The 16,488-nt window shown below is 41.4% G+C and overlaps 1 protein-coding gene across 1 annotated transcript in view; it reads left to right on the forward strand.

Moving 5' to 3' along the window:
* Nucleotides 1–16,488, forward strand: part of CYLD (ubiquitin carboxyl-terminal hydrolase CYLD) — a 75,373-nt gene that overhangs the window by 19,965 nt on the left and 38,920 nt on the right. The window contains exons 6-9 of the mRNA XM_080279685.1: nucleotides 6,873–7,064; nucleotides 8,777–8,978; nucleotides 10,129–10,261; nucleotides 11,632–11,707. Of these exons, the coding sequence (XP_080135811.1) occupies nucleotides 6,873–7,064; nucleotides 8,777–8,978; nucleotides 10,129–10,261; nucleotides 11,632–11,707 (603 nt within the window). The remainder of the gene's footprint in view (nucleotides 1–6,872; nucleotides 7,065–8,776; nucleotides 8,979–10,128; nucleotides 10,262–11,631; nucleotides 11,708–16,488) is intronic.

Consider the following 16,488-nt stretch of genomic DNA (forward strand, 5'->3'; position numbering starts at 1 on the left):
TAGAACAAGTAGACCGCAAACCGACCATGTCCAAGTGTGTTTTGCTCCCAAAATGACCATCAAGACCTCGCCACAACCACCCCAGATTTCATAGTCGGGATGCGAGCGGGCTTTGGTGTGATGCTAGCTTAACACTCCTCCATGTAAACCTCGTGCAGCTGCAACACTCAAGCCTCCATTTCTTATCAAGGCCTTCATAGCACCAGCTAGTTTCCTTCCTTGTGTCACTCTACTTTCCACTTCTTTTGCACATTTTCCTCTCTTTTCTGTCACTGTACCCAGTTATTTGAACTCTCATCAATTCCAGTCTCTCTCCATTCACTGTAACATCACACTGGGAGTCACCTTCTGTCTCAATAACCATCACTTTACTCTTTTCTACATTTACTCTCAGGGCATGACACTCACAGACATCAGCAAAACTCTGCACTAGTTTACCAAGTTCCTGTCCAGTACAGTAATTCCTGTACTATCTGGACGCCCACTTTCCAGACACCCCACTTACCGGACGTTGTGGGCCTGGACCTTCAGAACCCAAAAATGGCCAAAAAAAGAAAAAAATCCCCCCAAAATTCTAATTTTTTCCCACCCATAATTTGAAATTGCCGCGAAGCGCTGAACAGCTGTTTACACCACGGCCCCTTCACCCCTTCCTACCTCCCCCTCCCCCCTCCCCTGTCAGGGTTGCCATTTGGTATTTGTCATTACCAAATGTGGGCCAATTTGGTAATGAAAAATTGGTTTGGTAATGAATCAGAATAATGCATTACCAAACGGATTTTTCACATATGAGGATACACAGGATGGAGATGGTGGATTGTTTGCTCTCTCTGATTGATCTGCTAGCCTACATAGTGTGAAAAATAATCAACATGCTGTTAATTATAGAGAGTGATTACTACATAGCGAGAAAAATAATCAACTTGCTGTTAATTATAAGGAGAGTGATTGCTTGTATTTCCACTTGTATATATAATTAGTGAAGAATAAATGCTAGCTATACAAATTTTATGATGAAAATTGAGGAGTTGGTAATGTGGCTGTTGCGATATGGCAACTCTGTTTCCCCCTCACCAACTGTTACTGCTTAACTATGGTCATGAGTAGATGCTGATCGCAATGGATGCCACATGCACTCGTTTTTTGTGAATAAACAGTGAATAAACTGCAATACCTCGCCACTAGAGCACACGGGAATTTACAGTGTTGTGCAGTGTTAAGAAATTAGAATTTAGAGTGCAAAGGATTAACCGTGGAGTACAAATTGGCGGTTGAAACTGGCGTGGTGCAGTTAAGAACAATGTGCAGTGTTAAGCAATTATAACTTACAGTGTAGAGACTTAAGTGCAGCACAACACTGGATTACTGTACGTGCTTCAAGAGCATTTTCACCACTGCCAATGCCTTAGAGAAGGCAGCCACAGACATGCTGTAAGTGCCCTGGCTGAGTTACAGTCACTTCTAATTCCTCATTCTTTGGTCCTTTTTCATTTATTTCATGCATTATGTCAATTGTTGATGTGAATTGGGTCTTAAATAGGTTTAAATAGGTGCTATGCATGTCAGGTAGGGAGTTATTTAGGTGCCTTTCAAAGTTAGGGTCCTTAAGTACAAGTCCAGGAGGCTGGGGCCCACTATCCGGATGGGACCACTTTCCGGACATGCCGTTGACTCTATTATGTCGGATAGTAGAGAGATTACTGTATTGGCAAGTTCTGTAGTACTGCATTATTAGCATACAACAAATTTGAGGTATTCCATCCATCACCATTCATTACCAATGCCATCCCTCTCTCCATTACTCATGTTTTTACTTCTTTCATCACCCCATCCATATAAATATTGAGCAACCATGGGGATGTCACACAGTCTTGTCGCACGCCCACACCGATCGTGAACCTTTCACATAGATTCCCAATTACCCTTACATGTGCTTCACTACCATCATAAAAACTCTTGATGACACCTAGCAGCCTACCTTCTACACCGTACATGTGCAAAACCTTCCACAATCCTTCCCTGTCTACTTTGTCACGTGATTATTTCCAGATCCATGAATGCCATAACCACCTAATAGTCCTCGCAAGCCTTCTCCACTGTCTGTCTCACTGCAAATACTTGATCCACACATCCTCTGCCACTCCTAAAGCCACTCTGTTCATCACTCACCAGGACTTCTGATATCTCTCTTACTCTCTCTCCATAACAATTCTTCCATATACCTTCCCTACCGCACTCAATAAACTTATGCCACACAGTTTCACTCATCCATACCATCTTACATATCTCCAACAAGCTCTTCATTCCACTCTCTCCACTATACTTAATCATCTTTGCATCCATCTCATCAACTACCAGCTGCTGTCCCATTTTTCAGCCATTTCACAGCATTCTTCACCTGAGTGAGTGTCACATTTGCTCTCACTTCATTCCTTCTCTGCACACCCCGGAAACCAATCGTATTTACAGTGGCCGTGCTCTCTCTATTCCCATTCATCAGGCCTTCAAAATATTCTTTCCATCTGGTATATACTTACTTCATCCCCATGGGTTAATAATCTATCTTTAACATTCTTCACACTTTCACGTTTCTTTCTGCTGTCACTTATACATTTCTGCACCTCTTTGCAGAATAACTTCCTATTTTCAGAGTAATTTGCATTCATTTTTCTTTCTAGATCATCATTTACCTCCTTCTTTTTCCTCTTCACTAGTCTCTTTACGTGCTTCTTACTCTCAGTATATTCAGTTCTTGTTTCAGTTAAACCCCTTGCCCTATAACCACTCTAGCCATTTCTTCCTCTTTTCCTCCTCAGCTCTCTTAACCTTTTCATCCCACCATGCCATACCTTTCTTCTTTGTTGTTACTCTTGCCACACCACAGACCACTTTAGCATTCCTAACTAAGCAATCCGTATATGCATTCCACAGGCTGTCCAGATCCATTTCATTCCAATTCACTCATTCTAATTCCTCTCCTTCTTTGATCCTGTATTCATCTGTCATTTCTTTGATCCTCAGCTTCTCGACTTTCAGTCTTTCTCCCTGACTTCTCATCTCTCTCATGGTCCACTTCACTCCTGTCAGCTTGATCTTACATACCACAATCATATGATCAGACAGACCTCCACATCATCCTCTCACAGCCCTTGTATCAGCAACCATTCCCAGTATCGACATCTCTGTGAGCACATAATCAATCACGGTCCTTTCAACATGATCCCTATTCCCTCTGTACCCTGTATATTTATGTGCGTCTTTGTGTTTGAAATACGAGTTGCAAATGCACAACCTCCTTTCCGGACACATATCTTTCAGCTGCTTCCCATTATCATTTTCTCTTGGCACTCCATTGCAACCCATTATGTCATCCTCAGGACCAGAGCCTACTCTTCCATTCATATCGCCCATTACGATCGCTTTATAGATCCTGGGCATTTCTCCCACTGCTTCATCCAGCTCATCCCAAAACCTGTCAATCTCTTTCTCACTTCTGTCATCATATGGTGCATATGCTACAATCACACCCGCATTCACCTTGTCAAACTCAAACTTGACATGCATACATCTCGAGCTGAGACATTTGTAATCTCTCATTTCACCCTGCCGTGTCGGTACTTCATTCATCAACAAAGCAGCTCCTTCATTGCATCTTCCTCAACCATTCATCCCCGACCTCACACACTTTACACCCTCCCACTCCTTCACTTTACACCCTTTCATCTTTGTTTCATACAGTGCCATCGCAGCATTTCTCGCAGTCTTGAACACATTCACCATTTCCACCCTCTTGCCCTCCTCATTCACACCTCTCACATTCCACATGGCCATGTGAATCTGCCTATTTGGTTGGGGCCCTGGGCAGGTACAGTATTGGGCCCTCTGACGCTTTCTAAAACATTTGCCATGATTAAGTGATTTTAGATAGGGGAATCTGGGGGACACTTAAACTGGCCAAAAAAAACAGTTATATGGTTAACACCCAGTGAAGTAAATGATTTCCTGCATACAGGAAACCATTTGGCTTGTCACTTAGTTTAGAGACCATAAGGGATCCCTGCATTGAGTGAGTGGGTGATGGGTGTCCCCCCATCTATATATTTACAGTATTGTATGTATGTATATATATCCATCATCCAATCCTACATTGCTCCACGAGGAGTGTAGGAGCCTTGGGCTAGGCAAGTTGGTCCAGACATTTAAGATGAGAGTGAATGGTTCCATCCTTCTTTCCTTCCATCCTCTTCCGTCTTTCTTTCCTTCAATATCTCCTTGTCCTTCTGCCTACAGGTGACTTTACACTCTCTCTTCTGTCTTTCTTTCCTTCATTCTTTCCTTTTCCTTCTGCCTGTGGGTGACTCTACATTGAGTGACAAGCTAAATGGTTTCCTGTACACCAGGAAACCATTTACTATGCTGGATGGTAATCATATAACCAAATTTTGGCACCTGGTGGTTTACTGGGTAATTATTGCGCTCCAGTCAGATTGAGCCGGTGAAGGTTTGTATCCAAGGGATGGTTGGGGTTGATTGCTCATGTAATGCCACTCAGGGATGAGTGAGGCTGGTCGCTCTCATCTTAAATGTTGAGACCAACTGCCTAGCCCCAGGCCCCTACGCTCCCCATGGGGTAATGTAGGATTGGATGATGGTAATAATAATAATAATAATAGTAATAACAATAATAATAATAATAATAATAATAATAATATTAAAAAAAATAATGATAATAATAATAATAATAATAATAGTCTATCTATCTATCTATAGCCCGACGCCCTAATCCCGCAAAGGGTGGCCGCAGACAAAATGCCTCCAAGTCACTCTGTCACCCACCATTTGACTCCCCTCCCCCCAACTCACCCCCCCCTCCCTCATATACCTCTCAACTCCATCCCTCCACCTCATCCTCGGTCTACCCCTCCCTCTCCCTCCCTCCACCTCACCTACATACACCCTCTTAGTCAGTCTTTCATTCTCCATTCTCTCCACATGTCCAAACCACCTCAGTGAACAGTATTTCTCCTAATCTTTTCAACCACATCCACATCTACCCCACAATGTTCCTTCACTTCTTCATTCGTCAACCTGTCCCTCCACGTCACTCCACATGCTCCTCTCAAGTAACTCATTTCCACTGCTCTCACTCTTGACTTGTTCCCCTCTTGCAAGGTCCACGCCTCACTTCCATATGTCAGGGTAGGGATCACAATAATATAGTAATATTAATAATATAGTAATAATAATAATACAGTAAAAGTCCTGTAATCCGAATGGCAAGGGACCAAGGGTCTTTCAAATTATTGTTTTTTTCAGACTATTGGGAGAGACCTAAAAACATTAGAAATATGTACATGATCTTTGAATAACCACTTAAAATGATATGGGTTATAGTTTTATTCACCAGAAGTGCCTTGAAATGTAGCTGAATAGCAAGTCCAAGCCAGATAAATCCATAGATAAAGCCCAGAGAAAAAAAAAAAAAAATCCACATGATTGGCTCCCAGAATAGTGTAAATTTTCACTCAATTCACCTTCGGAGTATTGGGATTTTCAGATTATTGGTGGTCAGATTATAGGACTTTTACTGTAGTAGTAGTAGTTGTAGTAGTAATAATATGGACTTTTCTCAGAAGTGCCAGTTGTTTATTACTTTTTACCACAAGAGTAAGATTTTTCTTGTTTCCTTAGCTCTTTCACTGCCTGGTGGAGCAGTTGTTGGGTACATAGACATCATTAACCCATTTACTAATGCCAGAAACGCTGTTAAAAGTGTACACAAAAAAGAAAAAGAAATGAATGATGGTGCTGCCCATAAGAGTAATAATATATAATGATATACTGTACAGGTATGTAGTATATGTTCTTTCTGGTGAGTCTTGAGTGTGCTGAAGAGTTTTGTTATTTGGAGGACATGTTATGTGCTGGAGGTGGGGCTGGAGTTAGCTCTGTGGCTAGGGTAAGGAGTGGTTGGAGGAAGTTCAATAAGCTGCTGCCATGCCTAACTTTGAGAGGGCTCTCCATCTGTGCTAAAGGATCAATGTATATGGCATGTGTTAGGAGTGAAATGCTTTATGGTAGTGAGACCTAGGCATGATAGGAGGAGGATGTCTTTAGGCTCAAACATATAGAAATGACAATGATTAGATGGATATGTAATGCATCATTGAATGAGAGGCCTGGGGGGGCCAGGATTGCAATTGAAAAGTTAAGAAGAAAGATGGGACTGGAAGGTTGTGATGAGGAGGGGTAGATTGAGATGATTTGTGCATGTTGAGAGGATTGAGGATGACAGTTGGGTGCGGAAGATTAGAGGTGTGAATATCTGGGGTAGGGTTGTGAGAGGCAAACCGAAGAAGATAAGGTCGTAGAGTGTGACCTCAAGGATAAGGGACTGAATAGGGAAGCTGCTAGAAATTGAGCAGCATGGAGAGCCGTCATTAGGTGACCAAGGCTGACACATACAAGCATGTTGACATCTTTATAAATGATACGACAATACAGTTTGATTTGTAGTAAAAGTACTGTACAGTACACACATTTTGCAGTACAAAGCATATTTTCACTTGCTGCTCAATTTATCATGTACTGCAAGGATATACTATAGTTTCCTTTATTATTCATTTTTTGTACAGTTATCCCTCACCTAAAATGCAGGATTTATGCAAGCAAAATGCTGCTTGTAAATGAAAGAACATCAAGTAAGGTCTTTTGATTTATGATTGAGAGGTTAGTGGTACAAACGAAACAGTAATTTCTATCTTCAAATCTGTGTAATGAATCACTAAGAACTTTAAATGGAGTGTAGATGTTAATTTATGAACAACTTGATAATTTAACAACTTTAAACAAGGACCAACTGTCATTTGCAGGGCGATAATCAACTAGGGAGTGACATGAACAGCATGACTCCATTCCACATGCTGGCCTATGAGCAGTTGTCTACACCTAGCCAGCAACATCCCTCAGCCCCACCACATCCACCATCTTACTCTGAGCAGGAGTGGGAAATATTGCCTCATATGACGTACACCTCACAAAAGAATGCATCAGCCAGTATCAAGGTAATAACTATTATCATTCAAATGGTGGCAGTGTTTGTAGTTCAGTCAAATAACGCGTGATCATATAGCGCAAAATTGACATATCACAGGAGGCAAATTTTACATCCAAATTTAGTCACAACATGAAAATGATAGACATTATGTGGGTGGAGGAAGCTGCCCCTTTTTTTTGAACACCATACTACATGGTTACGATAGACATGACGCAGCCAGAGGCCCCAAATTATGATTCAGATATTCATAAAGCAGCAAACCAGGGTCATAAGGCAGTGGAAACAGACACAATGTGGCCAGTGATAGTCATAGTGGGAGTTGCTTCAGCCTATGTTGTATTGCTATCACATGTCTGCACCGGATATTGTCATGGTTGACTGAGCATTCCTTCCCCGGTTGAGCCTACCCTCTCCCCATGCTCTGGCTGCACACATGCTCTGTGTAATCTTTGCCCTTTTGGGGGGTCACAGAACCCCACTCCACCTCCCCAAGCAAGCCCACAACCTCATTCATTCGAGGTGAGGAATCCTCCAGTGTTTGTATGTGATGAAAAGTCTTTATTAGGTAGGTAAATATACTGGGAAAAAAAAAAAAAAATGAAAACTGCCCAAAAAAGTAACCTTGAGGCTGGCTTGGGTACTATGAAATCCTTTAACATGTAAACATATGGCCCCGTAATGTGGAATTCTCATAAAGCAGGAACTTCTGGGTACAATATTCGTGCTTTATGTGAACATTCACTGTACACTACACCATGCATAAAGAGCATTGATTCTAAGAGCATGGCAGTAAGACAGTTAATTTATATTACTCTTGTGGACCCAGATTCAGCTGCACTTGAGTTCAGTATAATATTGATGCACCAGTAGTAATAATATCAGAAATATCATCATATCCTTTTAGTTACTGTATTTGCACTGCAGTAAGAATATGGCTTATGTATCTTATAGCACTGAAACAAAGTTACCATATAGAAAGACTAAACAGTACTCTCAGTTGGATATCAGAGATGAAGAAGGATATTGTATAGTTTTTATGAATACAGTAAGATCTTGATATAACGCACTACAATTGACCGGAATTTGCTTTTATCGGAATCGAGAAGCTACTGGACTAAATTCCTATACTGCATATCGAAAAAAGTCCAATAAAGCCAGAAGCAGTCTGGACTCCCTGACCACTTCAGTTATGCTCACCACAATAAGGTAAATAAAAGACATGTTTATCAGTGTACGGTACAGTACTGTTATATATATTATACCATTTGATCAATTTAGTGAAGTTATAACACAGTACAGTACCGCAATTGTGGTCAAAACAGTTTAAAAACTGTTCGTACGATCCGGACTGATGTCTGATATATCCGAAAAAGTCCGGGTAATCGGGGAAGTTCGGATGTAGCTTTTATCAGAATTTTGCATTTTTCGGAATGGTTTGGGCCGCTATTAGTTCGTTATTGTGAAGTCTTACTGTACTGGAGGGGGGGAGAGGGAGGGGGAAGTCAAGGATGAGATGGAGGGATGGAGTGGAGAGGTATATGAGAGAGGGGTGTGTGAGCTGGAAGCAGGGTAATGAAATGGCGGGGGGCAGGGTGACATGGAGGCGATCTGTTTGTGTCCACCCTTTATTGGATTAAGGTGTCTGGCAATACATAGGTAGATTACTGTAGTGTTATTTCATTTAAGATGTAAAAAGCTAATCACCATCATATTGAACAGGAGACACTTCACGATCATAAAGCTCGTCAACGAGACAAGAGCAAGATTTTGAACCGGAATGTAGACAAGAAGAATAACAAGTGGAAGGCTCCTGCTGTCCGGCTACCCCACATCAATAATGAACTTGACTCCACACCTCCAGTTACCAGCTTTGGGGATTCTGAACTGCCTATCAACCCACTCTATCATCTTTCCTTGCATGGTAACTTTTCTTTTTGCAGTATAGTAACTGGTGTGGTAAATCTGAGGTGTGCCGTTGCACAGAGCTCGGCCAACTTTTTGCAGTTTATTAGTGGGAAGAGTTACTAAATTAGTAACTAACAATACCCATATTCATAAAAGGTAGGGTAGCCCATCTCCCACCTTCACATGTTGCTTACCTTTAGTACACTTTGTGTTTATGCAAGTGACCCAATGAGGAGGGTACTGCTTACCATCTAGCAGTTTTTTTATCATTATTTTTTTCTTGTTTCTTGGCAGTGGCGTACCTGAGGGGGGAGAAACTGCCTTCTGGGCCCCCAATTGAGGGGGGGCCCCTAAAAGTCCTAAAAATTTATAAGCTAGTTTATTCTTATATATATATATATATATATATATATATATATATATATATATTTATCATCCCAACAATCCCAGCTGAGATGTTAGATAAGTTTTGAGAATGAGGGAGGCTAGGTCCTTTTCGGGGGCCCCCCTCCTGGAGGGGGGGGCCCCCGCAAAGAACCTAGCCCCCCTGGGGCCCCCGCAAAGAACCTAGCCCCCCTGGGGCCCCCGCAAAGAACCTAGCCCCCCTGGGGCCCCCGCAAAGAACTTAGCCCCCCTGGGGGCCCCCGCAAAGAACCTAGCCCCCCTGGGGGCCCCCGCAAAGAACCTAGCCTCCCGGGCCCCCAAATCTCTAGGTACGCCCCTGTTTCATGGTCAGCTGTGTTCTTTCTTTTTGTTGTTTGCTAATGTTAGTATTAGTGATGCCTTAGTTTTCCTAGGCATCTCATTAGCTGAGATATGAAAGGGAAGGAGACTCTGTAGTGAGGGTATGTGTCATTTGTAGTGGTATGAACTGGCATGGTGTACATACTGTACAGGCATTCACATAAATGACTACTGAGGCTGAGTTATTAACCCAGACTCATGGTACACACAGATTGTGAGGCAACTGCATTGCCTTTTTAGCTATAGTACCCAATAAAGCATTACTTTGTATTTCCTGCCAGCAGTTTAGTTAACATGAGAAATGTGGGCATGCATCACTATAATCAAAGATGTATCCCAGAAGGTTTATATGAGTGTTGATATCAGTAATTTTGTAAAAAGTGAGAGTGAAATTGTTCACAGTTAGTGATGTATGTTTGCAGGAATCGACCAGCTGGAAGTGGTGTCAGATGGTGATGGCAGTGTGTATGAAACTCCTGAGGGCAGCGTTGATGGTGCAGATGATGACCTTGACATAGGCTCTATGGTTGAGGTTGTTATCAAGGAAGTTCCAAGGCAGGTTATCCCAAGTACTTTTACCTTTTTCATATGAGGATGTATTTTTCATATTAGTTGCTATTTTCAGACAATATACTATGACTTAGGTGAGATTTTTAAAATCAAAGATTGAACTAGGGTTCTTCTCATGGCAAGGTGCTATATAGTTATTGCTAATAGTGAATAGGAGCAATATAGACTGGTGCAGAGTTTGTGGATGTCTATGAGCACCATGCTTAGAAAGTAAATACTGTATAGATTGAAGTGATAGTTTTTTGTGAGAGAAGGTGACTTTCTGTGTGTCGTGCTGGTGAATAGAGAGACCGAGTGGTGAGCGAATTTAAGTACATAGGTGCAGTAGTAAAAATGATGAAGAGGAAGTGGAATGTAGAGTGGCTTATGGATGCTATGAAGGCCTTCATGTTAAACAGAGGTCTGGTTGTGAAGGCTACAAGAGGATTGTGTGAGGGTGTGTTTGCACTCTGCATTAACATATGGGTGTGAGACTTTGGTGTGGCATGAGAATTTGAAGTCAAGCTAGAGCACAGAAAGTTGAACAATTTAGGAATGTGTGTGGAGTACATAGAGTAGATAGGATAAGAAGTAATGTGACTCCTGAAAGATATGCAGTTAGGAAGTTTCTGGACAACAGGGATGAATGGAGTGTGCTTAGAAGGTATATTCATATGGGAAGACTGGATGAAAATGATAAGGTAAAAAGGATATACTGTATCTGGGTGAGTTTGAAGGTGGGAGGAGACAGGGTTGGCCAAGAAGAAGGTGGGCGGATATGGTAACTGAGTGTAAAAGAAAGGGAGGTATGGTAGTTGATGAAGCTGGGGAATTGACAAGGGATTGAGGTAGCTGAATTTAGTCATTTGGTATTACTAATTTCAAAACATATAATGAAATACCAGTATAGGCCATTAGTACAGTACCTTCACATTTTCACTTTCATGTTGTTTGCATTATTGTCGTGACACCATGATTTTAGCTCCTGTAATTTTCTCATGCCAGGGTTGCCATACTGGTAATGCATTTTCTACCTTTTTTTTTTTTCCCACTATTAAATAGTATTACTTAACATGGAAAATATTGTTTGTGCCAGTGAGGTTAAATGTAGCCATTATTTACTCATCCATTACAAGACGACTCTTTGCAAGCTGAATGATATCAGTTATGGTACAGATAGCTAGAATAAAATTTAAAATGCATCATTGAACTGAAGGGGTAAATTATGCAGGTGTTGCCTCCTCTGACATTACCCTGATAAATATATGTTAAAGAACTGTATTGTTTATGGAACAGTACTGTGGTGGATCATGATGAAGTTTTGTAGATTTTGTTCTGTAAGAGTTGTGAAATAATGTGGCTTTTGCTTTATATAGGTTTGGTGTCATTCGTTGGATTGGGACAGTGCCAGGGGACAAGAAGGAAGGACGCAAGGTGGCTGGAGTGGAGATGGTGAGGAAAGATTTGGGATTGAGAGACTTGACCATACAGATAAGAGTGAAAGGGATGAGCAGAGTGTATATGGAAGATACTGTACTACACTTAGCTGTCATTCCAGGTCACTTTTACTACGTTTCATTTCGTTTCGTTTCGTTTTGAAAGGCTCCAACATGCTTGCATGTGTCGGCCTTGGTCACCTAATGGCGGCTCTCCACGCTGCACGATCCATTGCAGCCTCCCTGTTCAGTCCCTTAACCTTAAGGTCACACTTAATGACCTCGTCCCATGTCTTTCTCGGTCTACCCCTCATAACCCCACCCCCAATATTAACACTTCTCATCTTCCTCACCCAATTATCATCCCCCATCCTCTCCACATGTCCAAACCACCTCAATCTACCTCTCCTCATCACAACACCAATACACTCCAGTCCCTTCCTACCTCTCAACTCTTCCATTGTAAACCCAGCCCCTCCAGGCCTTGGACGCAGGGACGCACTGCACATCCACCTAATCATTGTCATTTCTGTACTTTTGAGCCGGCGAATGTCTTCCTCCTTCACTGCCCAGGTCTCACTGCCATACAGCATTACACTCCTAACACGTGCTGCATACAAAGACCTTAGCACGTAGGGAGAGCCCTCTCAATGTCAGGAGAGGCAAGAGCTCCCTGAACTTCTTCCAACCACTTCTCACCCTAGCCACAGAGCTAGCTCCAGCCCCACCTCCAGCACACAACATGTCTCCCAAATAACAAAACTCTTCCACACACTCAAGAGATTCACCAGCAAGTTCAATCCTTTCACGTCTGACGATCTCCACCTGCTCACCCCGGCACGCCGTACACATAAAATCAGCATTATCTCGCAGTCTACCTCTGATACCACTACATCTCTTATGCACCCATTTATCACACACACCGCACAAGATGGAATTACTTCCCATGCCCTTGTGGCAAACTGCACATGGCCACTCTCCCTCATCTTTGACAGTACCGCCACCAACCCTAGATATCATCACTTTTGTTTTATCTGCATTTACCCTTAAACCCTTTTGCCCCATACCATCTCTCCACTTCCTAAACCTTTCCTCCGCCTCCCTTTCATGCTCTGCAATCAACACCAAATCATCAGCATACAACAACTCCCACGGGAGTCCGTTTCTAAAGTCACGTGAAAGGGCTTCAAGTACCATGATAAACAACATGGGACTCAAGACTGACCCCTGATGCACACCAACATTCACGGAAAACTCATCACTCAAATCTCCATTCACTCTCACCTGGGTGTGAGCACCCACATACATGGCCATAACCACCCTAACCAGCCACTCCTCCAAGCCAAGCTTTCTCATTGCGCACTTCACCACCTGTCTAGGGACTCTGTCAAAGGCCTTTTCCAATTCAACAAAAACAAAATAAAGATCCCTTCTCCTACCAATATATTTTTCCTGAAGCTGTCGAACAGTGAATATGGCATCAGTGGTCCCCCTACCTGGCATAAACCCAAACTGCATCTCATCAATATTCACTCTTTCTCTAATCATACCTTCTAAAACTCTCTCCATTACCTTCATTATCTGATCTAAAAGCTTTATACCTCTATAATTTCCTCTTTCCAGGGCATCACCCTTCCCTTTATATACCCTTCCCTTTATACACATTCCCTTTATACTACATTCTTTTTTATCCATAAAGTCAGTTGTAACTTACAGAAAATTGAATAGTTAAGTTCCATTGACACCTGTAATGATGATTTACCAGTTTCCCACAGTAAAACAATATCAGATGTATGGAAAAAGTTATGATATTTTGTTACACATCATTGGCTGGTATTACATGGACCTTCTGTACATTAATGATGTACCAGCACCACAGTGTTTCAAAGGTCTTAAGTACTGGCACTTATTTAAAGCAAGTACTGTTTTGAACAAAAGAGTTGATACAGTCTTGATGAAGGATGGAAGATCCTTTCCATCCTAACTGGATGACAAATAATTGTCTTATCGTGTAACAGTTGAGCTGTGGTACTTCAATTTTTCATATAAACTGGGAAGTTGTCATTGTTTTCTAAAGTGAATTATCAGACTGTTGACCCAGTCATATTTTACATTATTTAGGAGAGGAGCACAGATCATAAAGAAATATTCATAGTGTTCGTTACATTACTGAGGCCCCGTATGACAAGGCGTATCTTGATGGTCAGGGGTTGTGATGATTTGTTCAGCCTGATAGGGGCACACACCATCCACTCACTCAGTGTAGTGCTGTTCTCGGGTGGTTGCCCTTTCCTCTCTCTCTTCCTTCTTTCCTTCCTTCCTCTTATGTTATTCCCTTCTTTCTTTCCTCTTCTTCTTTTCTTCCTCTTCCTTCTGTCTGTGGGTGACTCTACACTAAGTGACAAGCCAAATGGTATTCTGTACACCAGGAAACCATTTACTCTGCTGGGTGGTAACCATATAACCAAATTGTGGCACCTGGTGGTTTAGTGGGTAATTAAGGCACCCCAGTTGGATTGAGACAGTACAAGTTTATATCAAAGGGCTGGTTGGGGTTTATTGCTCATGTGATGCCTCTCAGGGGTGAGTGAGGCAAGTCACTGTTATCTTAAATGTCAGGACTAGCTTGCCTAGCCCTGGGCTTCTACTCTCCTCATGGGGCAACACTGGATCAGATGATGATGATGATAATGATTCACTCAGATGGTATATTTCCCTACAGTGGTAGGTACGTGATTAAGCATGGATTAATGGAATAATATGGTGTTCAAGATGTCTGTGTAACCTTTCATAGTACTGTAATGTCCTCACAGGGTCTACTGCATGTAACATTAGTTTTTTCTCAACAGTCATGGTGTAGTTAACAGCATGATGGGAGTGAATCTGATACATAAGCTACCAGATTTATTTATAGAGTGGCCACAATGTCCTGTTACATGTTGAGAAATGATTCATTTCATTTGACAAAATCCATCTATCTATCTGTTGCCAGACATCTTAATCCTGTAAGGGGTGGCCACAAACAAATTGTCTCCATGTCGCCCAGTCGCTCGTCATTTCACTGCCCTGCTCCCAGCTTTTTTTTTTTTTTTTTAGATAGAGGGGGGAAATAAGGAGGGGAGGGGTAAGGAAATAGTGAGAAAAACAGAAGGAAAGTCCGAGAATAACAGTTGGTGGGCTGACCACCTTGCTATCTTTTGTGTTTTTGTTCATTGTCTCTATGTTTTGTTTGATTATGAATTTGTGTTTATTTATTTATTTATTTATTTATATTTTTGTGTAATTTGTTTGTTTATTTATTTATTTATTATTATTTTTGTTTTTGTTTGGTTTATTTATTTATTTTTATTCTTTTCATTTTATTTTTATTGATTATTATTATTATTATTTTATTTATTTATTTATTTTATTTCATTTATTTTGTTTTATTTATTTATTTATTATTTTGGTGTGTGTTGTGTTGGAAGCTAGCTAGCTAAGTGTAAATGGGTTGCGGCTCTAGGTGTAGTTGGCTTAGGCTACTGGGAAAGTTTCTGTTAATGTTTATAGTGTTTGCAAGCTGTTGTTGCAGTTTATTAAAAGTTTCTCTGTCTCTGTCCTCTATTTTTCGCCAGATTTTCTTGGCTTGTTTGTGGAGGCGTACGTTTATCGGTTCTATGTTGGTCATTTCATGTAGCTCTTGAGTATTGTGTGTGTAGGGATATCTAGTGTTTGTAGCAAATCTTATGGCTTTATTTTGTACTCTTTGAAGTTGTAGTATTTGTGTTTTACTCAGTGTATGAGTAGGGATTGGAGGGTAGTCTAATACTGGGAGAACAAGCGCTTTTATCAGGTGTATTTTTGTTCTTATTGGTAACTCCCTAAATCTAAAAAGTTTAGATAGGGCGTGGATGGCCTTGCCCTTTCTGTCTTTGATGTTGTCTGTGTATCCATTCTTGGTGATTTTCAGTCCCAACATTTTCCCTGAGTATTTGAATTCTATGGGTTCGTTATTGATGCTGATTGGGATGTTTAGTCTTGAACCTAATGCTATCACCGTGAATTTATTCGTGTTCGTTTTTATTTTCCATTTTTCTTCGAAGTTATTAATTAGTTCTATTTCTCTCTTAGTTTGCCTGCTGATCATATTTTTTGATTTGCCCCTATAGGGGATGATTTGTGTTATATCATCAGCATAGCTTATGTTCAGTCCTTTGTCTGGGGGGGGAATATCATTTGTGTATAAAGTAAAGAGTGTTGGGGATAGGACACTGCCCTGAGGGACTCCACAGCTGAGACTGAATCTGTCACCCAAGAAAGAACCGACCCTCACACTTGCACCCCTGTCATCTAGGATATTGCAGAGCATCTTCTCCAGTACGACAGGGAGCCCCAAGTGCAAGATTCTGTACTTCATTCCCGGGTGCCAGACCTTGTCAAAAGCTTTGGTTATGTCTCTTAGTACTACATGGCATTGTCCTCCGTCTGCTTTGTTGATGGCAATTTGTTCATTCATGATTGCCAGGGCTTGTGTTGTGCTCCTACCGATACGGAAACCGTATTGATAGGGATTGTTTATGTCTTCTGTTTCTATGTGTATTCTTAATCTGTTGTTGATTACTCTCTCTAAGATTTTTCCAGGCACTTCTAGGAGAGATATTGGTCTGTGATTTTGTGGGTGGCGAGGATCTTTATCGGCTTTGGGGATTAATTTCAGTGTAGAGTGTTTAAATTTGGTAGGGAAATATCCTGCTGAAAGTGTTGCATTTAGTATGTGGGTTACCAGGTGAATGGCTGAATCTGGGAGGTTTTTTAAGA

Source organism: Coenobita brevimanus, chromosome 80 (assembly GCF_032717465.1).
Source record: "Coenobita brevimanus isolate Jiangsu-jjx chromosome 80, ASM3271746v2, whole genome shotgun sequence".
Lineage (NCBI taxonomy): Eukaryota > Metazoa > Arthropoda > Malacostraca > Decapoda > Coenobitidae > Coenobita > Coenobita brevimanus.